The sequence below is a fragment of the Rana temporaria genome, chromosome 2, assembly GCF_905171775.1.
Source record: "Rana temporaria chromosome 2, aRanTem1.1, whole genome shotgun sequence".
In the NCBI taxonomy this organism is placed as follows: domain Eukaryota; kingdom Metazoa; phylum Chordata; class Amphibia; order Anura; family Ranidae; genus Rana; species Rana temporaria.
The window spans coordinates 464,624,633-464,651,909 of NC_053490.1; the positions used below are offsets into that span (position 1 = coordinate 464,624,633).

Sequence of the window (27,277 nt, forward strand, 5' to 3'; positions counted from 1 at the left end):
TATCAGGGTACAAGCTGAAGACCAGTCAGCACTGCCTGATGGTCAGAGCTCTCTTTAAATAGGCATCAGGAAGGATCTTCCTGTCACATGATGAGCCTATGGCTCCCATTTCATCTACTGGCAAGATTGCCAGTACTTCTCCTATGGCCATTTCTTCTACTGGCAAGATTGCCAGTACTTCTTCTCTGGCCATTTCTTCTACTGGCAAGATTGCCAGTACTTCTACTACGGACATTTCCCTGACACTCCGTCCTTTCCTTACACTATCGGTCAGCGGTCCATCGGTTCGATTTTAAAGCAAGTTCTCTAATTTTTGTCCGAAGGACAAAAGACTGATGGGCCGTACACACGGACGGTTTGGACCGATGAAACTGAACTTCGGTCCATTTTCTTCGGTTTGGACCGATGGTGTGTACGCGGCCTAAGATGTGATGGTATTCATGTGAATGTTTTTATTTGGAAACTTTCAAAAAGTTTCATTGTAAAAAAAAACCTGTGTGAGCTCTGACACTCTTCAACATAGACCTTTACACAGGGTTTTGGACTCCGATCCCCAACAAAGAAGAAACACTGATTTTGGAGGAAGAGTAAGGAGAAGGTGAGTATCAGAGGGTAGGAGTTATTCTTACATGAGAACCTGTTACCTGTTTAACTAGACCACTACATGTTGCTGTGGAATTTAAAAATGCCACACAGTAAGTGCCGGTTCACACAGGGGCAACCCGAGTTACAGCACGACTTTGCAAGGCGACTTCAGCGTGACTTCAGCGCGACTTGGAGCAACTTACAACGCATCAGGCCAAGCGACTTTGGTTGTGGCCAATCACAGAATCAGCTCTGTGGGAGAGAGGGGTTTGCCTCGGTAAACTATTTTCTTTTCCTGTAAAGTTGCTTCAGTTAAGACAGTGATCCGACTTTGGAGGCGACTTCCATTGAAATTAATGGGTACAAGTTGCCTAGAAGTCACCTTGAAGTAGTACAGGAACCTTTTCTGAAGTCGGAGCGACATCAGTAGTGTGCATTAAGACAGCTCTCATTCACTTCAATGGAATTTCTCATGTCGCGCGACTTGGGGCGACACAAGTCGGATCCCAAGTCGCGGTAGTGTGAACTGGCACTAAGACAGACATTTTCCTGTTAAAAGTAGAACTAAAAGCAAAAATGTTCTTTTTTTTTAGACAAAGTGGAGTGGCATAAGAACACCTTCAGGTTTTTTTTGCTTTTTGTGTCCCCGTTAAGGAGATTCACCCTATTTGTCTTATCATTGAAAGTGAAAGTAAAAGAAAATCCCTCATTTTTGGTTGTCCCCAGAAAAGTAATAGATGGCAAATCTTCCAAAGGGGACACTAGTTCTGGTAGCCTGGGGGCCTCAAGGCATTTCAATAATTTGCAGGGATTTCCTCTCACTTCCTGTCTGGCTATGGAACAGAAGTGAAAGTAAATGTCCCCAATGGGATATACAGTGGAACCTTGGATTACGAGCATAATCCGTTCCAGGAGAATGCTCGTAATCCAAAGCACTCGCATATCAAAGCGAGTTTCCCCATAGAAGTCAATGGAAACTAAAATAATTTGTTCTGCATTGACTTCTATGGCATGCAATACTGCATGTGGCCAGAGCTGTGGGGGGCGCAGGAGAGCCTCGGAAATGCTTGGGAACTGAGTATTTCTGAGTATTTCCAAACGGCTCCGATAGGCTCCGCTCAGCTTCAATCGGCTCAATTTCTGCAGAGCGGACATGAACAGAGCCTACTCTGCTGTATTGGTGGCTGGGAGTAAATAGACTCCTAATTTACACCTTTCTACCCTCTGATCTACCTAAACAAAAGGGGCCAGATCCATGAAGCGTTTACGCTGGTGTATCTATTGATACGCCGTGTAACTTCTAGTTTGTATCCACAAAACAAGATACGCCTGAAGCTGGACTAGATCCGACTGGCGTGCGTCTTAATACGCCGTCGGATCTGAAGTGCATATTTACGCTGGCCACTAGGTGGCGTTTCCGTCGATTTCCGCGTTGAGTATGCAAATTAGCTAGATACGTCGATCCACAAACGTACGTCCGGCCGGCGCATTTTTTTACGTTGTTTCCGTAAGGCTTTTTTCGGCGTATAGTTACCCCTGCTATATGAGGCGTACTCAATGTTAAGTATGGCCATCGTTCCCGCGTCGAATTTTGAAAATTTTACGTCGTTTGTGTAAGTCGTTCGCGAATAGGGCTTTGCGTAGAATGACGTTCACGTCGTAAGCATTGGCTTGTTGCGGGTTAATTTCGAGCATGCTCACTGGGATACCCCCACGGACGGCGCATGCGCCGTTCAGAAAAAAACGTCATTTACGTTGGGTCAAGACATATTACCATAACACACGCCCCCATCTCATTCATTTGAATTGCGCGCCCTTACGCCGACACAGTTACACTACGCCGCCGTAACTTACGGCGCAAATTCTTTGAGAATACGGGAAATACGCTGTAAGTTATGGCGGCGTAGTGTATCTGAGATACACTACGCCGGCCGTAAAGAAGCGATGCACTTCGTGGATCTGGCCCACGGTGTTTATACTGTGTGTTGATCATAAGCAATTATCCTTGTATATAAATATTTACGAATATAAACACTTAATTTTATACTCTCTGCTTCTCCCTAGTGATTTGTATGAACACTGAGTCACAGTTTTTACCATACTGTAGATAGAGAAATACAATATGAATAGCACTCATTGGGAACAACGTCTTGTCCAAGGTAACTAACTATATTATCTAACTCTTTTTGCATATCACATAAGGATTAGTGACAATTACTGATATATAAAGTGATTCAATACTCCTTAGTAACCTTAAACCTTGAACTTATATTAATGCAAAGGAGAATATACAAAGAAACCTTTTGCCAATCAAGAGTAACAGAAGACAGAAATAAATCAGTAAGATGTTTTGAGGATAAAAAAAAAACTCAAACTTTACATCTACTTTCCATACAGCATACTTAAAGGTGAACTCTAATGCCTTGTACACACGATCGGTTCGTCTGATGAAAACGAACCAATGGATTTTTTCATGACTTTCATCAGTCGCACCTACACACCATCGTTTAAAGATCCGATCGTGTCCAACGCGTTGACGTAAAACACAATGACGTGCTGAGAAAAATGAAGTTCAATGCTTCCGAGCATGCGTTGGCTTGATTCTGAGAATGTGTGTATTTTTGACCGATGGATTTCCCCACATACGATTGTTTTTTTCTATCAGTTTTTTAACAATAAGAAAAATTGAAAACAGGTTCTATTTTTTTTCACCGATGGAAAAAAAACTGATGGGGCCCACACACGATCGGTTCGTCTGATGAAAACGGTCCATCGGTCTGTTTTCATCAGACGAACCGATCGTGTGTACAGGGCATAAGTAGATATAAAAGATACAAAAATAATGTAGCTCTGTAATAATTAAAGTGGTTGTAAACCCATTACAACCACTTTAACCTACAGGTAAGCATAGGCCTTGTACACACGATCAGTCCAATCCGATGAAAACGGACTGAAGGATCGCAAAATTGAGAACTTGCTTTAAAATTGATCCGATGGACGCCTAACCGATCAGTCCAAACCGACCGTTAGTACGCAAAAGCATTGGTTCAAAACCCGTGCATGCTCAGAATCAAGTCGACGCATGCTTGGATGCATTGAATTTCGATTTTGTTTAGCACGTCGTTGTGTTTTACGTCACCGCGTTGGACTCGATCAGTTTTTGAACCGATGGTGTGTAGGCACATCAGACCATCATACCTCAGCCTTCAGACCGTTCTCATCGGATGTACTGATCGTGTGTACATGGCCTTAGATTAAGGCTTACCTGTAGGTGCAACAAATATCTCCCAAACCTAAAAGGTTTAGGAGATATTTGCAGAAAATACCCGCACCAATGTCTACGACGCATGCACATTGGGCGCAGGCGCACTGCTTCTAACGGCGGTCATGCCGTTAGTGGCAGCACCCACGCGCATGCGTGGGAGTGACGTCATCGCTGCTCCGGACAGTCACAGCACCGGAGCAGTGATACGCGGAAGTCAATCCAGGAATCATGGCGCGACGTAGGAGGTCACCCAGGATCACTGCAGGGGCATCAAACTCAGGTAAGTAATTCATAATGAGCTAGTATACTATGCATACTGCCTCATTATGCCTTTGTTTTGCAGGGTATTTTTTATTTTTTTTAGTGTTTACTTCCTCTTTAATACATAATTAAATGTATTTTTAAATGCAAGCAGCGCAAGGTCCTAAATTTGACCTGTAGCCACTTGTACAGCAGAGCTCAGATTGGGAGAAAGAGAAGCAGCATAAGAAGCCAGTCATTTGTACTGCAGCACTCATATGCTATTACTATCCTGAAACTGCTAGTTGCATGGCTGTTATGTTGACCTCAACCATAACAAGCATGAGAATAAGAAATTCTGACTTCACCAACTCCATACGTGTTTCAACTCAGTCAGAAAGTACTAAAATCGGAGAACTAATGTGACAAATGGCATTTTAGAAGGACAGCATTAATGAAACCAACAAATATACTTAGGTGGGGCAAGCCAAGCAATACCTCAGGGTTTACAAAGACTACGTTGTATGAACATTGCAGAGTCATAGGTTGTACTGCAACATAGGCATTAATACATACAGGTGGTGGCATGTTGAAATTCAATGAAGGAGGGAAGTCCGTGCATACAACGAGTACTGAACAAATATGGTAAACTGTTTTAACTAGCTGGCTATATTAAGACCTTTGCTCGCAGGATGCAGATATTATCACAATACAATACAGTACAATTGTATGCAATTCAGCTTTGCGTCACTTATTTTTATAAAATTACACAATTTATAGAATAATTTCTGCATTATATCATTTATATATCATATTATATATAATTTATATAATTTAATAATATTTTTTATTATTATTATTATTATACATGATTTATATAACGCTTAGGCATGCATACTGCTTATTTTACATTATGTCATGGTTCTATAATCCATGTCCTGATTAAAAATGAATACCGTACATGCATTTTGATCTCATCTAAGATATCAGGCCAATCTGTTTATAAAACATGTTATCAGCCATAACACTTTTGTTTTTTGTAAAACATACCTGTCTTCTAACGTGCACATTTCCTTCCACTGGCATGTTGTATGCGCTCCGAATCAGATTTCGAGCAATAAAATAGTAATATACTGAAATAATGGACAGAGGGATGATATAGAAGATTAAAAAGGAAGTCATCGAATGGATTCTTGGGTGTAGTCCATTGGAATGAGGGTAGGGGGCACAGGTGACAAATGTTTTGTTAATTTCTTTGTCATAAAACGGTAGCAAATCCGAGAAAACAGCTTCCGGAATGGCCAAAGTCATGGATAATAACCAGATAAGTGCGGCTTTGATGCAGATCTTAGTCAGAGCATTATTGGCTTGTATATCCATGGGTTTTACAATAGCTGTGTACCTAAGAAAAGAAAAAAAATATCTCTTGTCAGAATTCAAATTATAGATACAAATTAAAAGCACAAATATATACTGTATATATATATATATATATATATATATATATATATATATATATATACACATACACACACAAACACACATATATATTACACACACATATATATTACACACACATATATGTATTTATTTATTTTCAATTATTCGCTAGCCAAAATGAAAAAGGTTCTATATATTCTTCAATTTATAAGGGGTCCCTTAGTAGTTCATGGTGTGTTTTCAAAGATTTACGGCAATTTCCTGGACCCTTCCATAGCGACCTTTGATTAGTAAAGAAGGAACCTAGTAAGAATGCCCTATTTACAGAGACAGCTTGGAAGAGAGATAACTGTGCCAATGCCATAATAACATATACACATGCCCTAATTTGCATAATAAAGAACTACTGCATTTCCTTAGATAAATGATGTGGCACGCTGATACAATTGTGTCTAGCACCACCCATAAGTCTAATAAATGGGCCCCACACTGGTTCCATCATGCAAGTCAAATGGGTAAGGATACCAGCAAGTCAGGTTTTTTAAATATTCCAAAGAACAGGTAAGGAGTCTGAAAGACCTCTTTACCAGGGCACTTCACAACTCTGCAGACGATGAATGTCCAATCATGCAAAAAAAATGAAAACTCAATTTGGCAATTTTTTAAAGCAATATTTTTGACACTTTGAATTTCAGAACTGGTGCCTATTTATTTAACAAGCAGAAATGTAACATTATAAAAATAATTTTGTATGCATCCAGAAAAGTTCTAGCATGTGAACTTACTTTCTGAAAAATCAACACAGGGGCAGATCCACAAAGCGAGTACGCCGGCGTATCTACTGATACGCCGGCGTACTTTCAAATTTCCCGCGTCGTATCTTTGTTTTGAATCCTCAAAACAAGATACGACGGCATCTGGGTTAGATCCGACAGGCGTACGTCTTCGTACGCCTTCGGATCTAAGATGCAATTCTTCGGCATCCGCTTGGTGGCGTTCCCGTCGTAATCCGCGTCGAGTATGCAAATGATCTATTTCCGACCATCTATGAACGTACGAGCGGCCGTCGCATTCTTTTACGTCGTCTCTAGTCGGCTTTTTTCGGCGTATAGTTAAAGCTGCTGTTTGGTGGCGTACTCAATGTTAAGTATGGCCGTCGTTCCCGCGTATCATTTTTAAAAAAAAATTGTTTCCGTAAGTCGTCCGTGAATCGGGCTGGACGTAATTTACGTCCACGTCAAAACAATGACGTCCTTGCAACGTCATTTAGCGCAATGCACAGCGGGAAATTTAGGGAGGACGCATGCTCCCCCCTACTCGCCGATTTGAATTAGGCGCCGTTACGCCGCGAGAGATACACTACGCCGCTGTAACTTACGGCGCAAATTCTTCCAGGATTCAAACCGAAAAAAGTAAGTTACGGCGGCGTAGCGTATCTCAGATACGCTGCGCCGGGGCAGATCTTTGTGAATCTGCCCCATAGTTTTCAGCTAACAGCCCCCTTTTTTTGTCTTTAGAAGTACATAAAATGCTTTAATTATTAACAAATATTGCAAAAAGTATGGCGAATGCTTAAAACAATGAAATTAGCAATTTTTTTTCTACAGTACAAAAGATTAATGTATCATAATGTTGCTTTTACCAGACCGATGAAATCACCATCCAAAAATGATTTTGATTTTGTTTTACTAATGCCAAAACTGATTTGATAGAACTTTCTAAAATTAGTTTTGATGCATTATTGTTGGATTGTCCCATTGCTATCCTGCCTATTATTATGATTTATTTTGCCATTAAGAAGAAATTTAGAAGCCAATACCCAGTACCATGTTTTATTACAGTCACAGTTGACATTATTAGGATACACATGTTGTCCATTTCATAAGCTGTATTTTGTCCAATGTTTGTTATCTTTCACAGTTAGCACAAAAATAACAACAGTATTAGCTGAAAAAAAAAATCTTTATTCTCCACTCCGGAGAATCAGGCTGCATTCACACCTGAGCGTAGCGTCTTTAAGAGTTTTACCGGCATTTTTGTGCACGTATTTGTGCGTTTGTATACAGTGTTTTTGGGCTTTGGTGTTGTTTTATTAGCCAATAGAGAAACCTAATTTGTTGCATCATTTGTTACTAGGTAGGTTCAGATTTTTTAGCTTTTCCAATAGCTTTTATTTCTTCTTTTATTACTATTAATTTATTAAAATGTTTTTTTCTTTAGGGTAAGGGGTTTGAGTTCAGGTAAGATTAGGGTTTAGATTAGTAGTTGGGGTTAGGGTTATTTATTATTATTTTTTTTTTTCATTTGATGTTATTTATTATTATTATTATTATACATATAATAATAATGAATAAATAAATATAAAATAAATACACAAATAAATTAAAATCATATAAAATAAATTCAATAAATCAATACTAAGTAACATAAAATAAATAATTAACCCTTACCCCTTTAAAAAAAACGAAACACCCTAACCCCAACACAAAATAATTTGTATTACTATTATTAAAAATGCATTTTTTTGTTCAAGTTTGGGTGTTGTTATTTTATTATTATTATTATTATTATTATTATTATTATTATTAATGATAATGTATTTAATATTTTTTAAGGTTAGAGCTTAATTATTATTTATTAATGTATTATTACATATTATTCATTTATTTTACTTATTTATGATGATTTTTAGTTATTTGTGTATTTATTTTACATTTATTTATTCATATATTATTACTATTTTGTTTTAAAAACTTTTCATGTGAGCAGAAAATCGCGCAAAAAACGCGTGACAAAGCGTGTGAATATGCACAAAAGCGTGCAAATGGCGCTTTTCCGTTCATTTCTATGGGAATACAAACAGCCCAAAAATGCCCAAATCTGCCCGATTTGAGCAACAAAACTTGTTTGAGCTTCAGGCGTTTGGCTTTAGGTATTTTGGAGTGGAGATGTGAACCATCTCCATAGAGAATATTTGATGTTTTCCTCTCCAGTGTTTTGGAGCTTCAGGCTTAAGCTACAAAACCCTGAGGTGTGAATGGGGCTTGAGAGTGGTTATAAGGTAAAGTGTCTTATTTGTGTTTGTAGCAATGATTAGGGCCCCTGAGGGCTGAAACAGGTAAGCTACTTGTTTTCTGGGATTTTTACCTCTGACTATATTAAATAAACTGATTTTATGCTGTGAAGGATCTGAGTCGCCGATTGCATGTTTTAAATCTGAAATAAAACTGAACCTTCTGCTGGGTAAGAATTAAGGAAATGAGTTCAGAGACAGGAAAAGAAAAATAGTAGTTATCCTTTTTTATTAAAACCAAAAATGTAATCGTACACACGGTCGGATTTTCCGTTCAATTCTGCTCAAGCTTGACTTAGGCCCCGTACAGACGACCGAACATGTCTGCTGAAACAGGTCCGCGGACCAGTTTCAGCAGACATGTTCGGTCGTCTGTACAGCCGAGCGGACAGGATTCCAGCGAACATTTGCCCGCCGGGCCTTTTTCAAGCGGGCAAATATTTCTAAACATGTTTAGAAACAGCCCACTGGAATCCTGTCCGTCGGACATGTTCGGTCGTCTGTACAGACCTACCGTACATGTCCAAGCGGCCGCCATCCCTCGCATGCGTCGAATGACTTTGACGCATGCGTGGAAGCATTGAACTGGCAGGGCCGCGCACGTCGCCGCGGCCTCGCCGCCGCGTATCGAGTACGCGCGGATTTCTGTATGATGGTGTGTACAGCCATCATACAGAAATCTCCGGGCAGACATGTACGCTGAAAACGGTCCGGCGGACCGTTTTCATCGTACATGTTTGCCCGTGTGTACAAGGCCTTACATAGACACGGTCACACAAAAGTTCTCTGAACTTTTGTCCATCAAGAATGCGGTGATGTACAACACTAAGATGAGCCGAGAAAATTAAGTTCAATGCTTCCGAGCATGCGTTGAATTGTTTCCGAGCATGCGTCGCAATTTTGCACATCGGAATTGCTACAGACGATCGGATTTTCCAATAGGAATTTTTTCCGTCTGAAAATTTGAGAACCAGCTCTCAATCTTTTGTTGGCGGAAATTTCGACAGCAAAAGTCAGATGGAGCATACACACGGTCGGAATTTCCGTTCAAAACCTCACATCGGACTTTTGCTGTTGGAATTTCCGATCGTGTGTACACGACATTACAGTTTACTACTCCTTGGTTTGGTGTCTACATTCATTTTTTTAAAAGCTTTTTTTGTGTTGTTTTCACCTGTAATCCTGCAGCTAACACACATTAGCCCCGTACACACGACCAAACATGTATGCTGAAACTGGTCCGCGGGCCAGTTTCAGCATACATGTTCGGTCGTGTGTAGGCGCGAGCGGGCCGAATTCCAGCAAACATTTGCCCGCCGGGCCTTTTCCCAGCGGGCAAATATTCCTGGACGTGTTTTAAAACCGTCCGCTGGAATCCTGCCCGCTCGGACATGTACGGTCGTCAGTACAGACCTACCGTACATGTCCGAGCGCCCGCCATCCCTCGCATGCGTCGAATGACTTCGACGCATGCGTGGAAGCCTTTAAATGACAGGCCCGCCCACGTCGCCGCGTCATCGCTGCGTCATCGTCGCGGCGACAACGCGGACATGCCCCGCGTAGTGTTTACGCGCGGACTTCTGTACGATGGTTAGTACAACCATCGTACAGAAGCCCTCTGGCAGGCATGTACGGTGAAAACGGTCCGACGGAGTGGCTATGTCACTCCTTCACTGTATCTCTGGAAGGATTCATAGTTGTTCCCCCAGGCTGCTCACCTGATGTGGATTACAAACATGTCCTTATCGCTTCATCTCCATTACATTAGGGCAGGGTAGTTTACAGAAGATAGCAAGTGACAAGTACACAGCATTTCTGGTAAGATCCCCAGATATTTTCTGTATTTTCTAAACATGTTCTTAGCTTTAAAAAAAAAAATGAATGCAGCCACTACATGTAAGCACTGTAAGCTGCAATATACAGTGTAACCTTGGATTACGAGCATAATCCGTTCCAGGACAATGCTTATAATCCAAAGTACTTGCATATCAAAGCGAGTTTCCCCACTGAAGTCAATGGAAACGAAAATAATTAGTTCGGCGTTGACTTCAATGGCATGCAATACCGCATGTGGCCAGAGGCGGGGGGTGCCGTAGAGCCTCGGAAATGGACGAAAAGGCCCGAGGACGCTTCGGCTGACCTCGGCAAACCTCGGAAAGACTTTGGCCCAGATTCTCATACATTTACGTTGCTCCTGGGCAGCGTAACGTATGTGATTTACGTTACACCGCCGCAGGTTTACAGTTTTACAGCCTGATTCTCAGAACACTTACCTGTAAACTTGCGGCGGTGTATCGTTAAATCGCTTGGTGCAAGCCCGCCCAATTCAAATGGGGCGGGCACCATTTAAATTAGGCACGCTCCCGCGCCGAGCGTACTGTGCATGCTCCGTCGGGTAAATTACCCGACGTGCATTGCGCTAAATGACGTCGCCCCGACGTCATTTGCTTAGACGTTTACGTAAATGGCGTCCAGCGCCATTCATGGACATCTTACGCAAACAACGTAATTTTTTTTTAATTCGACGCGGGAACGACGGCCATACTTAACATTGGTTGCCCCTCCTAATAGCAGGGGCAACCTTACGCGTCGCGCACGCAACGGAAACAACGTAAATTCTCAGCGTCGACCGTGCGTATGTTCGGGAATCTCGCGTAATGACCTCATTTGCATAGACGATGGGGAAAACGACGATGCGACACCTAGGGGCGGGAAAAAAATTGCTTTTAAGATCTGACAGCGTAACAGCCTTACGCCTGTCAGATCTAATGGGTATCTATGCGTAACTGATTCTAAGAATCAGTCGCATAGATACCCGGGGCCAGATGAGGAGTTACGACGGCGCAAATGGTGTTGCGCCGTCGTAACGCCTTTGAGAATCTGGGCCTTTGTTCCCAAGATTTCACAAGGTCAACCGAGCTGTCCTCTGGCCTTTTCATGAATTTCCGAATGGCGCCGATCGGTTGCGACCAGCGACGTTCAGCTCTGCTCGGCTCCGATGCCCCCCACCTCAGGCCAAATGCGGTACTGCAGGCCCCATTAGCTTCAATTCTGCTCGTTTTGCGAGACAACACTCGCAAACCGAGTCAGAATCCTTTTAAAAAAGTTGCTCGTCTTTCAAAAAGCATGTTAACTGAGTTACTCGTATACCGAGGTTCCACTACAGTGGAACCTCGGTATACGAGTAACTCAGTTAACAAGCTTTTACATTATATTTTTGTCCTTGGGTGAGATAGGTGTTAGATAAATGTCCAGGTGCTCACCCACAAAGGAATCCATACAGATCCAAAAGAGGTATAGAGGAAATCACGAGTCTTGCATGGGAGATAGATTATAGCTTCTGGAGTATCTGGAGTATTTTACTTCCAACTCTGGTCAGCAATCCTCTGAAAGGATGTGCTGAAGCTAGAGAGAGTCCAGAGAAGGGCAACTAAATTAATATGGGGTCTGGAGAACCTCAGTTAAGAGGATGACTAGAAGTGCTAAATTTATTCTCCCTGGAGAAGAGACGCTTGAGAGGAGATTTGATAGCGATATACAAATATCTCCACGGGATCCCAGAGTAAGTATAAAACTTTTCAGTCCCAGGGAGTGTAAGAGGACATGGGGCTACATGATGAGACTGAAAGAGAAGCGGTTTAAACTTAAAATGGATGGAAACCCTCCATACACCCTGTGATGTGAACAGCCTCAGATGATACACAGAGATTAACCAAATCTCCCTACACAGGTTTTATATGTATTCTGCTGTCTTCACATTTATATACTGTTTAGAAAGTTCAGATCATGTTAGGAAATGTTCTCTTCTTCAAGCTCTGTTAAACACAGAGTGTGAAGTCTGGGCATACAGCCAACATAGCTAAAATTGTTGATTGGAGGAAAGGCACACACCACCTCTCATCAGAGACTCTCAGATGTGTTTTGTAACAGGGCCAGCTCCCTGCTAATCTATTTATAGCAACCTCCCCGGACAGAAATTTCACACACCCCCTCTTCTCATAGGTAGAGACTTTCTGCTCTGATTGTTGAATAGTTCAGGGCTATTCTAATCTATTTATAGCATCCTTCCCAACACAAAACTCTGGCTGCTTTTATCATATGTGCCCCCAGAATTTGTCAGGAGTTATTAGGCTGATAACGGGAACTGTTCAGGAGAGAGCTACGGGACTTAGCTCTTTGAAGAGAGATTACAAAACACTGCAGATATATGTGCCCAGCTCAAATTTAATGAATTGGGTTTACATCTACTTTAAGCTTTAACCTTAAACTGCGTAGGTTTTTTTTCACTGGCAGGGCGGTTAAGATGTGGAACCTCTTCCACAATCGGTGGTGTCGGCAGGAAGTATGGATAGTTTGGATGTGCATTTAACAAATATAATATACGGGGATATGGGAAATTATTTTTCTACACACCTACACAGGTTGAACTGGATGGACAGTTGTCTTTATTCAACCTTGCCAACTATGTACCTATGTAAAAGCAGCAGCATTTTATTGTCAACATTTTGATGGAGCTCAGTCCATTCTTCTTGAGGAAGATAGACTGAGCTCTATGGAAACATTGATGATAACATACACAGATGACTTTCAAGATTGATGATAACATGCTGCTGCTTTGATCTGTCTCCTCTGCAAGGCCCATGAGTGCCTCTACATCTCTTTTGAATTTGTATGGATTTCTTTGTGGGTGAGCACCTAGACATGTATCTCACACAAAGGGCCAGATCCACATAGCCCGGCGTAATTTTAGGCAGGCGTAGCGTATCGTAGTTACTGTATTCTGCTGTATTCACAAAGCACTTGCTTCTAAAGTTACGGCGGCGTAGCGTAAATCTCCCGGCGTAAGGGCGCGGAATTCAAATGATGAACAGGGGGGTGTGTTTTATGTAAAATAAGCTTGATCCCACGTAAATGACGCTTTTTTCGTACGGCGAATGCGCGCGCATGCTCAGTATCACGTCGAATTTTCAAATTAAATTACGCCCGATCAATGCCTAGACGACGTGAACGTAATTTACGCAAAGCCCTATTCGCAAACGTTTTGCGCAAACGACGTACACGACGGAAAATTCTACGCTGGCCCGACGTCCATACTTAACATTGCGTACGCCTCATAGAGCAGGGATAACGCTACGCCGAAAAAAGCCTTACAAAAACTACGTAAAAAATGCGCCGGGCGGACGTACATTGTGAATTGGCTCATTTGCATACTCGATGCGGAAATCAACAGAAGCGCCACCTATCGGCCAGCGTAAATATGCAACTTAGATCCGACGGCGTACTAAGACGTACATCAGTCGGATCTAGCCCAGCTTCAGGCGTATCTTGTTTTGTGGATACAAAACAAAGATACGCCGGAGCATCCTAGAAGTTACGCAGCGTCTCAATAGATAAACCGACGTAACTGCTTCGTAGATCTGGGCCATAGAGTGCAGTGGCTGCCACTATATGTGTATATATACAGTATAGTCTGTCAATTTTCTGTTGCTTTTTGCTGAATAAAGCCTTTTAAGTTGACAAAACTGTATCCCAGCTGGCTGTTCACCCCTCTTTGTACATATGGGCAGATTTTTTTTTTACTGTTAAAACTCGAAAAATACAGAATAAACTTTCTAGTAATAGCTGAAATATAACTGACACCTTCTGCTGAGGAAAAAGGAAGGAAAATATTTGAACACATGCATAAATACATAACACATACACAAATATGAAAACACACAGACATTGGAAGTTGAGTTATTTTATATTATAAAGGCTAGGAAAAGTTCCGTAGGATATGATTCTAGCCAGCTCTATAGATTGCTTCAGAAAATAGATAAACATGTTCCTAAAAGCACAGAACATAAATGGGTACCAATATGCTTGAGTTTAGATTAGCCATGAAGCCCAGCTCTGGCCACAGTAGACTTAGCAGGGTTATAGAAGTTATATATTCATTTGCATCAAAAACAACACCTTTTATTTAAATCCATCAAATCAACCTCCACTGTACTTCCGGGCTTCTCGGATGATAGTTCTGCTGTTCTCACACCCCTGTACTGCAATCTTGTCTCTTCTCATTCACAGTAGAAAGCCTGGGGGGGGGGGGGGCGTTAGTTGTGAATCGCTTGTATGTGGGGGAGGCTGAGAAAGGAGCTGTACTAACCTGGCATATACAAGAGCAGATTCAATTGATTTACAAGAAAGCCTGCATATTGACTTTTAATGCAATTGAACCTTTCTTGTGTAAACTACTAATCGCATCTACCACTTTACCAGGGCATTCTTTAAGGCATGGTAAAAGGGGAAGCTACCCTGGGCCCTGTCATTGTTGTGGGGCCCAAAGAAGCCTCATAGTTTCCAACTATCCCAGTTAAAATTCCCTTGTCCCATGAAGTTTTAGTCCCGTGCTGTGTCCTGATATCTCAGTGTGAAGTGCTGCTACTAATGCTGCCCAGCTCTGCACTATTGTTGTGTACAGATGACTCACTTGCAGACCCTGTGTTTACATGTAAATAACCGGCAATCATATGTAACTAGCGTCAGCATTCATATGTAAATAGAGGCTGCATTCATGGGCGTAGGAACCGGGGGGGACGGGGGGGACGCATCCCCCCCCAGGAAATAATGCGAGGGGGACAGGTACGGTAAAATCCCCCCCAGGTTAGTAGGACTTGGAGCGCTGCTGATCAGAGGCGTACTAACTAAGGGGCGGACCGCACCAGGTGCCACACATTAGGGGGGTGTCAGGCGTCTCCCCCATCCTACCCTGTATGAAACAGTGAGAGTGGGCTTGGTAGTGCAGTGGCGATGTGATATGCTGAGAGCGCAGGGAGAGCTCAGGCAGACTGACACACTACTGTGCACCTCACTCTCTGATAAATTCTAACAACTCAGTGAGTACAGCCCCCCCCCCCCCCTCTACAAGAATGGAAGAGTCTGCATCAGCTCTGCCTCCTCCCTCCCCTCTGTGTCCTCCATGCTCCGTGCAGCCCGTGCTCAGCTGTGTCTGAGAGGAACGTGTGGGCGGGAACACTTAAACAAGTAGTAGACAGCTAAAGAGCCACCGACTGAACTAGTGTGAGACTGGGAGCATCCTGGGTACATAAAGTGAGTTATCAGCACTGTCACTGTTTCCAGACTCTTCTCTCCCCCAAATCCTTCACTCCCCCTCTTTCCTCTGTTGTCCTCTAGCAGAGCCTGTCATTAACTCTATGCTGATAGGCGGCCACATCATGTCCCTTTTAGCCAGGCTTTTCACTAGCATGATCATAGACATTGCATGTGATTCGCACTGCATTGCTGTGCAGATCACATCCGATGTCTGTGCGATGCGAATTCAGACATACAAACTGTATGGCTGAAATCGCATTTGCACCAAAACCTTTTTTTGGTCTGCGCTGGAATCAGATTGGATGGGTGTTTACACCTATGCAATCCGATTTCTGCACCATTTCACAGTTCTCACTGTGATCTGCCAACCGATCTGGGGGTGTCATTAATTTACATTGACACCCATAGCAGTTTGCAAAGGACAGTGTGAATGGCCGTCAAGCAACATGCAATGCAGGAATCGCACTGATTCCTGCATCGCATATATATGAACCGGCACTCAAGTGGGATCACACTGATGCACTGCGGTTCAGTTGCAGTGCCGGTGTATACACAGTTTTCCTGCATTTACTTCCATTTTCACTACAGTCCCACAGACTTCTATTGGGTTACACATTTTTGCAACATTTTCTGAAAGCGCACTAAATGTCCTCTTTACTGCGTCTTTGGTGAGCTTTCAGAAAACACAGTAAAATTACACAAGCTAATAGAAGTCTGTGGCACTGCAGCTAAAAATGGGGATACAATGCAGAAAAACTGCGTATACCCCAACACTGCAACAAACTCCAGGACACACGTGTGAACCCAAAGATTTCAGGGTGCTGTGTAATGTAAAGGGGTCCAGAGGTGCAGAGTGCTGTGTAATGTAAAGGGGTCCAGAGATGCAGGGTGCTGTGTAATGTAAAGGGGTCCAGAGATTCAGGGTGCTGTGTAATGTAAAGGGGTCCAGAGGTGCAGGGTGCTGTGTAATGTAAAGGGGTGCAGGGTGCTGTTTAATGTAAAATGGTCCAGGGGTTTTTGTAATGTAAAGGGGTCCAGAGGGTTTAGTAATGTAAAGGAGTCCAAAGTTGCAGTGTGCTGTGTAATGTAAAGGGATCCAGGAGGTGCAGGGTGATGTGTAATGTAAAGGGGTCCAGAGATGCAGGGTGCTGTGTAATGTGTCCAGAGGTGCAGGGTGCTGTGTAATGTAAAGGGGTCCAGAGGTGCAGGGTGCTGTGTAATGTAAAGGGGTCCAGAGGTGCAGGGTGCTGTGTAATATAAAGGGATCCAGAGGTGCAGGGTGCTGTGTAATGTAAAGGGGTCCAGAGGTGCAGGGTGCTGTGTAATGTAAAGGGGTCCAGGGGGTTTTGTAATGTAAGGGGGTCCAGAGGGTTTAGTAATGTAAAGGAGTCCAGAGTTGCAGGGTGCTGTGTAATGTAAAGGGATCCAGGAGGTGCAGGGTGCTGTGTAATGTAAAGGGGTCCAGAGGTGCAGGGTGCTGTGTAATGTAAAGGGGTACTGAGTTGCAGGGTGCTGTGTAATTTAAAGGCGTCCAGGAGGTGTAGGGGGGTTTGTAATGTAAAGGGGTCCAGAGGTGCTGTGTAATGTAAAGGGGCCCAGAGGGTTTAGTAATGTAAATGGGTCCAGAGGGTTTAGTAATGTAAAGGACTCCAGAGTTGCAGGGTGCTGTGTAATGTAAAGGGGTCCAGGAGGTGCAGGGTGCTGTGTAATGTAAGGGGGTGCAGGGTGCTGTGTAATGTAAAGGGGTCCAGGAGGTGCAGGGTGCTGTGTAATGTAAAGGGGTCCAGAGGGTTTTGTAATGTAAAGGGGCCCAGAGGTGCAGGGTGCTGTGTAATGGAAAGGGGTCCAGAGGTGCAGGGTGCTGTGTAATGGAAAGGGGTCCAGAGGTGCAGGGTGCTGTGTAATGGAAAAGGGTCCAGAGGTGCAGGGTGCTGTGTAATGGAAAGGGGTCCAGAGGTGCAGGGTGCTGTGTAATGGAAATGGGTCCAGGAGGTGCAGGGGGTTTTGTAATGTAAAGGGGTCCAGAGGTGCTGGGTGCTGTGTAATGGAAAGGGGTCCAGAGGGTTTAGTAATGTAAATGTCTCCAGAGGGTTTAATAATGTAAAGGGGTCCAAGGGTGAAGGGGCTGTGTAATGTAAAGGGGTCCAGTTGTGGAGAGGGGTTACACAGTAGTGACAGAGAGACTGAAGGGTGCAGAGGTATGCAAGGGGCACAGTGGGGTGTTTTTACATTTTAAAGTTGGGGGGGGGGGGCAGATATAGGAGTCGCCCCGGGTGCCAAATGCTCTAGGTACGCCCCTGCTGCTGATTACGCTAAAAAATTTCGGCGCATTCAGCTTCCTAACACCTACTTAATAAGAATATACCTGGCGAGTAAAAATGCTGTCCCCCCCAGATTTGTAAGGGTTCCTACACCCATGGCTGGTTTTTATATGTAAATAGCTGCATCTGGCAGCATTGATATGTAAATAAAGGCGGCATTCATATGTATATCATGCCACCTGCAGTGAGGAGATGATGTGCTGTAACCTCTAGCAACCAATCAGTGAGCAGTATTAATGTAAAGCAGGGCTTGACAAACCCGGGCGCCAGGTCGCAATTGCGACTAGAATTAGCTGGGGTAACCTATCTCCGTGTGTGCACCCCCTGCGCGATTGCGTCAGCCACGCCGGCCGGTAATTGAGGCCGCGGCTTTGCCGCCCTCTGCAGGCCTATGCTTCTTTCTGGAATCTGGCACCCTCTTGTAGTGGCCGTTGGTATTACAAGACAACCAACAATGCTAATGGAGCTTCCCTGCCTGTTTTCATTGCCCAACAATCTCCTTCTCTTAGAACCCCCAAACATTATATATATTTTTTATTCTAACACCCTAGAGAATATAATGGCGCTCGTTGCAATACTTTCTGTCACACTGTATTTGCGCAGCGGTCTTACAATTAAAAAATAAGACAGCAGTAAAGTTAGCCCAATTTTTTTTTTATATTGTGAAAGGTAATGTTACGCCGAGTAAATTGATACCCAACATGTCACGCTTCAAAATTGTGTCTGCTAATGGAATGGCGACAAACTTTTACCCTTTAAAATCTCCGACGTTTAAAAAATTCTACAGGTTGCATGTTTTGAGTTACAGAGGAGGTCTAGGGCTAGAATTATTGCTCTCGCTCTATCAATCACGGCGATACCGCACATGTGTGGTTTGAACATCCATTTCATATGCGGGTGCTACTCACGTATGCCATCGCTTCTGCAATTTGTCAAGCCCTGTTGTACAGTAATCTCTAGCAACCAATCAACAAACAGAAATCATGTGCTGTAACCTCTAGCAACTAATCAGTGAGCTGTAATATGTGCTGTAGTCAGTAAGCGGTAATGATACACTGTTACCTCTGGCAACCAATCGCAATCGCTGCCTGATCTAATACACTAAACAGATTTTAAGGCTAGCTGCTATTTATTGTATGTCTCAGAACAGGTGGAGAGTGAAATTGCCCGGGGGGGGGGGGGCAAAAAAATGTTTGCCCAGGGTCCAATCAATATTAAAGCGGAGGTTCACCCAAATGACATGTATATAAGATCATATTCTTTATACTTCCACCATGTACAGTATGCCCTTTTTATTTTTATTTTGGCTCTACATACCTTATTATGGCTATTTTACACCTGGCTTCCGGGTACTGACTCCCGCAGGAGTAGGCTTTTCTATGCAGAGGCGCAATGCCACCTGGGACTTCGCCCAGATGATTGACATCCTTGAGAAATAGTTCCCCCTGCGTCCGCCTATTGCGTAGGCGCGTCACGAGAGTCACGGAGTTTCCGAAAGTAGCCGAACTGCGAGTCAGCTCTATACCGCGCCTGTGCAGTCAGCTCTACACGGCTCTTAGTCGGTGCGCAGGCGCCGTGTAGAGCTGATTTGCAGTTCGGCTACTTTCGGAAACTCCATGACTCTCGTGACGCGCCTACGCAATAGGCGGGCACAGGGGGGAACTTTTTCTCAAGGACGTCAATCATCTGGGCGAAGTCCCAGGTGACATTGCGTCTCTGCATAGAAACGCCAACTCCCGTGGGAGTCAGTACCCGGAAGCCGGGTGGAAAATAGCCATAATAAGGTATGTAGAGCCAAAATAAAAATAAAAAGGGTATACTGTACATGGTGGAAGTATAAGGAATATGATCTTATATACATGTCATTTGGGTGAACCTCTGCTTTAAAGACGGCTCTGCACCCAACCCCAACCCAGGTAATGAGATGGACAAAAGCATAGATGTTTGAAGTCCTGCCTGGTATAAAACTGAATGTGACCACCCAGGGACAGGAAGTGTGTTATTCACCGGATTACTAAAGGAAAATAATGAAAACTAATTGACAACATATTTTTATTTTGGGGTTTAGAAACACTGAATGAATTGCACAGTATGACCACAGATGAACAAGAAAACGCCATCAACTTCTGTAATAGAACAGCTTTCATTTCTAATTTATTTTTGTGTTCTTTGTATTATTTTGTAAAAATAATTTACATTCAAAGCATATGCAATCACTGCCTTTAACACACAATGCTGTAATCAATGCTACCACTGATGTTAACTTAATCTTGTCATTATTTTAATTGCTTCTCATCATTTTGAAACAAGCATGGATAATTTATTTGATTCCAAGAAATGAAAAGCTTATGTTGTTTCCAACTGTTATTTTTATTAGTAGGATAAACAGAACATGTAATGTGGATTGTTGTTGCTCAAAGGAAACTTATTACACTTAATTAGGCTGCATTTTCATTACTGTGTTGTGGTAATGGGTGGCAATAGGTACATTTTATTGCATGGTACAACAATGCACAATAATGAACAGGCATATGTGTGTTGCTGTGCGCTGCCTATCATTTAGAGTGACACTTCAAGCACATATACCGCGAGTCAAAACGCACTTGTGTTATAGTGAACAACAATACACAGATATAAATACTCTGTGGTATACTGGCAAAAATAGTGCAGCTGCATTTTATATGCAAAAGCAGGTATAGACTAAGCCAGGGTTCGACAAATTCCATTGCGCCTAGAATTATCGACCTGGCGCCCGGGGCAGCAGAGCTGGTGTATCCTGTGCGCGTCGGACGCCCGCCCCCCCGCAATCTCGTAGTGCCGCGATGGCCGATAATTGAGGCATATGCTTTGCGGCCTATGCTTCCTAGGGGACTGGAGCGAGGCAGTGGCATACTAAGCGGGGGCAGGCCGCCCCACTGGGGGAGTGTCAGGCCGGCGGCGTCCCTCCCGTGACTGAAGACAGTGCCGCGGGTTTAGGCAGCAGCAGCACAGAGCAGTCACAGGACACACGTGTAGAGCCTGAGGTAGTGGCTTTGCGGAGGGTATTGCGAGCTGCACCTGAGCCAGTCTGCACATCCGGGACCTGGCGCTACCATCACATTCTCTCCTCTCCGTGGTCGCGGGTCTGATCAGTCTCTGCAGTGGCTTTCACAGCCGAGCAGAGAGTGAAGCCGCCTCCCCTCCTCCGTTATGTCTACACAGTGCTGTGCATGCAGGAGGAGGGGGAGGCGGCTTCACTCTCTGCTCGGCTGTGACAGCGGCTGCCGAGACTGATCAGAGCCAAGAGTCCACGCAACCACGGAGAGAATGGGATTATCATGGCGCCGGGTCCCAGGTCTGCCGACTGGCTCAGGTCCGGCTCGCATTACCCTTCCCCCTGCAAAGCCACTACCTCATTCTCTTCATGTGTTGTCTGAGGTACATGGGTGGGTCTGAATGGAAGGGTCTGTCATGGCGCCGGGTCCCAGTGTGCTGACTGGTTCAGATGCAGCTTACAATACCCCTCCCCCTGCAAAGCCACTACTACTGTACTACTACTACTGTACTGTGGGGGGGTCTTCACTCTAGGGGGTCTGAATTGTTAGGGAGGTCTGTGCGCTGTAGGGGGTCTGCACTGTATGAGGTGTCTGTATTGTTGGGGGGTCTGTATTGCTAGGGGGGATCTGTGCACTGTAGGGTGGTATGCACTGTAGCGGGGTCTGTACTGTAGGGTCCAGAGGTGCAGGGTGCTGTGTAATGTACAGGGGTCCAGAGGTGCAGGGTGCTGTGTAATGTATAGGGGTCCAGAGGTTCATGGTGCTGTGTAATGTAAAGGGGTCCAGAGGTGCAGGGTACTGTGTAATGTAAAAGGGTTTAGAGGTGCAGGGTGCTGTGTAATGTAAAAGGGTTTAGAGGTGCAGGGTGCTGTGTAATGTAAAAGGGTTTAGAGGTGCAGGGTGCTGTGTAATGTAAAGGGGCCCAGAGGTGCAGGGTGCTGTGTAATGTACACGGGTCCAGAGGTGCAGGGTGCTGTGTAATGTAAAGAGGTCCTTAGGTGCAAGGTGCCATTTAATGTAAAGGGGTCCAGAGGTGCAGGGTGCATGTTTTGAGTTACAGAGGAGGTCTAGGGCTAGAATAATTGCTCTTGCACTAACGATCACGGGGATACCTCACATGTGTGGTTTGAATACCGATTACATATGCAGGCGCTACTCACATATGTGTTCGCTTCTGAGCGCGAGCTTGGCGGGACGGGTGCGTTTTCTGGCTCCTAACTTTTTTAGCTGGCTCCTAGACTCCAAGCTAATTTGTCAAACCCTGGACGAAGCTTCTTTGGAATGTTTCTAGGGATTTATTCCGTATTCTGTGACCAAGGGGCCCCCTTCTTAGTTACAGCTCTGGTGGTCCTTAGGACAAGAAGTCTGCTTCTGAAGCCCACAAAATCTAACCAGTTAGCTATTATTGTATTGTATAACTAGGAGAAGAAACATATTAGGCACTTGGGTTCCTTCAAGTAAATATCTCACTGCAAATACAAAGACAAATGGAACATATGATGACATTCTTCCACTCTGTTTATATACACACATTAGCAGTGTTTAGCCATCCTCTGTTACAATACATGGCTCAGCTTTCAGACTTGATAACAATTTAACAAGGATAATTTATATTTGTACCCACAACATGTTTGTTACTGTTAAGGGATAACTTGTCTACAGAAAAACAAATCCAAGTTCATTTTCAAACAAATCTTTGCCACTTGTTACAGTCAGGAAATCTACAATTGGGTTTGATACCTTTCAGTTGAAAAATGTATTTCAGAAATAGTAAGGAAATAGGGATAATTTAAATTGGAATATTCAGCATAATGTTCTACCAATACCAGCTCAGGAATTTTAAAACTTAGGGCATAGGGGGAGATTTATTAAAACTGCAGCACTCAGAATCTGGTGCAGCTGTGCCTGGTAGCCAATCAGCTTCTAACTTCAGCTTGACTTCCAGACCACCCACTGTATATATACGTCATTACTTTGACGTTATATACTACTAGCTTCCATAACCCCCAGTATTTTTTTAATAAAGCGGGCTATTATTATTTCCGATAAAAGTGGTCTCGGCGGTGGATTCGCTATCACTTTTAGAGGCAGCCAGATAGGTGATCCCCCTCCAGCCGCTTTCCGGGGTTGTTTTCAGAATTCTGTAAGCCTGGATTCAATCTGATCCTCTGTGTGGCTGGGCAGGAAGCTGAGTGATGGCACAATAACCCCCACTCTGCTCTATGGCCTTGGAGAAACGGAGCAACGTTTGACGTAATTTCCGATAAGTGAGGGAGTGTGTTCACTGTGTTCATTTGGAAAAGGAAGGCGCAGGTAAATTACATATTTACTAGCCCCTTCCCCTGCTCTCCATCCTGAAACATCCCCCGCAGCAGCTGGGGGGAGAAGAGGGAAGTCAGCAGCACTGCGGGGCAGGGGCACCAACACAGGGAAAGCCCAGGCAGTAGGGGGAATCTGCGCCCCACATAGTGATTAGGGTGTGCCCAGGCACACTCCCTGCGTACACCTAGCCCCATGGTACCTTGCTGCCTGCAAACAGAGATTCCGGTACTGATTTTGCGTCCTGAAACTCCTCCTTTCAGCACCCCTGTAGTTTATAAGGCAGGCTCTGTGAAATGTGTGACACAGCAGTGGCTACTCACAGGACATAGTGAATTTGTGTTACAGAAATCAAGTAAATGTTTAGGAATCTTCACAAAGTAAGTTTACAAACTTCAGGATCATTCAGATTATTATTAGAAGGCTAGAAATATTTGAAATACAATGTGGAAATTAACACATGGTTTTAAATTTTGAAGATAGATAGAAGTCTGGCCTTTTAAGTGCTGCAGCATCAAATATGTCTGTAAGGGAGGGAGTTTTTGGTATTGACCAAACATAATTGAAATGCACTGGAAAAAAAATGGGTTTACCGTTGTGACCTGCAACGTCGCAGAACATCGAGGAAACAAAACAATGACAAGTTTCTTTTTTTCTGCAACTGTAAGGAAATTTCCACTTGTACAGCTATTTCCATTGTCTTGCCTTGAGTAACTAAGAAATAGTGAAAGCACAGGCGTGACAAAGCAATTTAAAAGCCATGTTTTATTGGGTCTTAGAAAATGAACTACTTGGAACCTAATTTCTGTTTGTTCACAACCATCATTGCAGACAAAGCCACGTGTGTGTTCTGTAAGGTAAAAACAATATAAAACAAAATACCAGTGGTCAATTTTTGCCATTAAGCACAACAATAAATCTATAAGATGAAAGTTATCAATACGTGTGTACTTTTTTTATTCTGGATGAAGTAAGGGAAAGTTATAACCCTGGTCAGATTTTTTTTGAGTCCCATTGGGGACATCTCCCTTCACTTCCTGCCCCATAATCAAAACAGGAAGTGAGAGCAAATCCCTTCAAATCCCGCTGTGTCACCAGACCTAGTGATTTCTCCTCTATAACTTTTCTGATTTCAACCCAACATTTGGGATTTTCTTTTATTTTCTTTCACTTTCTGTTTCAATATTTGTATTGACATTTTTTACAATATGGTCCTCAATGCAGGTGGAGCATATCAAAACATAATTGAATATTAAACGACATAAAGGGATGCCATATAGAGTAGTAATTCAACATAAACGAAAAGGGGATTCTCATAGGACAGCAATTCCACTCAGGAAACCCACTGAGGGGGAACATTAGAACCCATACTTTGTCACCACCCGCCAGCACGGGCCGTGAGTATACACAGGGCTTTTTTTCAGGGGAACCTCTGGCTCAGACCCTTTAGGGGGGTGCTGCTCACCACAATCACTTGTAAACACAGAAGTCGGGTTTCTGTGTTTACAAGTGACAGCTCTGCACTCTGTGTGTAACCCTCCTGAACTCTGCACTCTGTATATAATGCAATCTTGGTATTTAATGCCCCTTTAAGACCCTCCTACTGTTTGTGAAATTTGACTGACCACATCCACTAGTTGATGTGATTTGGCAGGTGTGTGTGGGTGGAGGGGCTTTGGGGGGTCATGGTTGAGTTCCAGTACCTATTGTTTGAGAAAAAAAGCCCTGAGTATACATAATGTGCAGCCACAAGTGGAAGCAACACCACTAAATGGAAAGGGAAGTGATAATCCAATAAAGAAAAGGCGGGAGAAGGGGGAATTAGAACGAAGAGAAGACAAAGCAAGGAAAGGAGACTGTAGAGATCCTCTGGGGTGTAGAAGACGCCTTGCCTGTAGCCAGTTTATTTACATTAATATCAAGATAGCATAACCAAAAAATAAACCTTAGGGGTCCAGGGCTATTTTTACACCTTCTTCAAATTTTGCAGAAGTCTGACACACTTCCTGCTATGTCAAACGTAAAGCTCTGCAATCAGCAGGGAGTAAGGATGGGCTATCTGTTGCCTGTTCGCCCGTTCGCTGAACAGCGAACAATTTGGGGTGTTCACGGCAAATTCGAAAAGCCGCGGAACACCCTCTTAAAAGTTTATGGGAGAAATCAAAAGTGCTTGTTTTAAAGGTTAATATGCAAGTTATTGTCATAAAAAGTGTTTGGGGACCTGGGTCCTGCCCTAGGGGTCATATATCAATGCAAAAGTTTTAAAAACGTCAGTTTTTCAGGAGCAGGGATTTTAATAATGCTTAAAGTGAAACAATAAAAGCGAAATATTCCTTTAAATTTCGTACCTGGGGGGTGTCTATTATATGCCTGTAAAGTAGTGCATGTTTCCCGTGTTTATAACATTCCCTGCGCAAAATGACATTTCTAAAGCAAAAAAGCATGGGGATCTCCACCAAATTCCATATCAGGCCCTTTAGGTTTGGTATTAAGGGGAACCCTGCGCCATTTTTTAAAAAAAAATATGCATTGGGGTTCCCCCCAAATATCCATACCAGACCCCCAGTTGCCCCCCCTATGTGAATTGGTAACGTGATACATTGTACCCCTACCATTTCACAAAAGAAAAGTGTCAAAATTGTAAAAACCACAAAAGACAGTTTGAGACAAGTCCTTTATTAAAAAGAAAAAAAAAAAGGTTCCAACAGTGTAATCCACTCTCGAGCGATACAGAAAAAAAAAGGGGGCTTCCAGATTCTGATAAGCCCCCCGCCCACTGACCCCCACAACCATCGGGCAAGGGTTGTGGAGATGAGGCCCTTGTCCCCATCAACATCCATTTTCCTGCAGCCTGCCAGGTTGCGTGCTCGGGTAAGGATCTGGTATGGATTTTTGGGGGGAACCCTACGCCATTTTTTTTATTTTGGTGCGGGGTTCCCCTTAATATTCATACCAGACCCAAAGGGCCTGGTAATGGACTAAGGGGGAACCCATTCTGTTTTTTTTCAATGACTTTTATCTGTATTGGCGGGACCCATCAATTCATTATAGCCATAAGTAGTTTTAAATGACTTTTTTTCCTTTAGAAATGTAATTTTGTGCAGGGACATTTGTAAGCACGAGAAACATGCACTACTTTACAGGCATACTATAGACACCCCCGAGGTACGAAATTTAAAGGAATAATTCACTTTTATTGTTTCACTTTAAGCATTATTAAAATCACTGCTCACGAAAAAACTGCACTTTTTTTTGCATTGATACATGTCCCCTGGGGCAGGACCCAGGTCCCCAAACACTTTTTATGACAATAACTTGCATATTAGCCTTTAAAATGACCACTTTTGATTTTTCATGTTTGTGTCCCATAGACTTTAACGGCGTTCGCGTGTTCAAACTAATTTTTTGCCTGTTCGCATGTTATGCTGCGAACCGAACCCGGGGGGTGTTCGGCTCATCCCTAGCAGGGAGTATGAACTTTGCTGATTGGAGAGCCCTATCTCTAACTCAGCAGGGGGAACCTCTACAGAGAGACCACTGCTTTCACACAGAGAGAAATGGTCTTTATCTGCAGCATGCAGGTAGAGGACATGATTTTCTACTCAGGCTAGTGACCCAAACTGACACCATTATAAATCAAATCAAATTGTCTTTAGGTCTTTCCCACACTATAGGCAAATATGCTGTACTGGCAAGCCTGGTTCAATGCAGTCCTAACGCGCAGTCAAGACAAACTGATTTGCTTCTCACATCTTTAGCTCACAACACTGTTCTGCAGAAGTGTGAACTGAACAAATTGGACACATGGCACACCAGAAGCTGCGGTAGGACATTTACTTCAGAGCACACACCAGCAGCTGCAAATAGGATGTGACTGATGGTTTGAACGAGTGCAACCGGTCTATAG

The 27,277-nt window shown here is 43.5% G+C and overlaps 1 protein-coding gene across 1 annotated transcript in view; it reads right to left on the bottom strand.

The window, feature by feature from the left end:
* GRPR (gastrin releasing peptide receptor) overlaps positions 1-27,277 on the bottom strand; it is a 190,195-nt gene that overhangs the window by 31,180 nt on the left and 131,738 nt on the right. Inside the window, exon 2 of the mRNA XM_040338659.1 lies at positions 5,141-5,492. Coding sequence (XP_040194593.1) covers positions 5,141-5,492 — 352 coding nt within the window. The remainder of the gene's footprint in view (positions 1-5,140; positions 5,493-27,277) is intronic.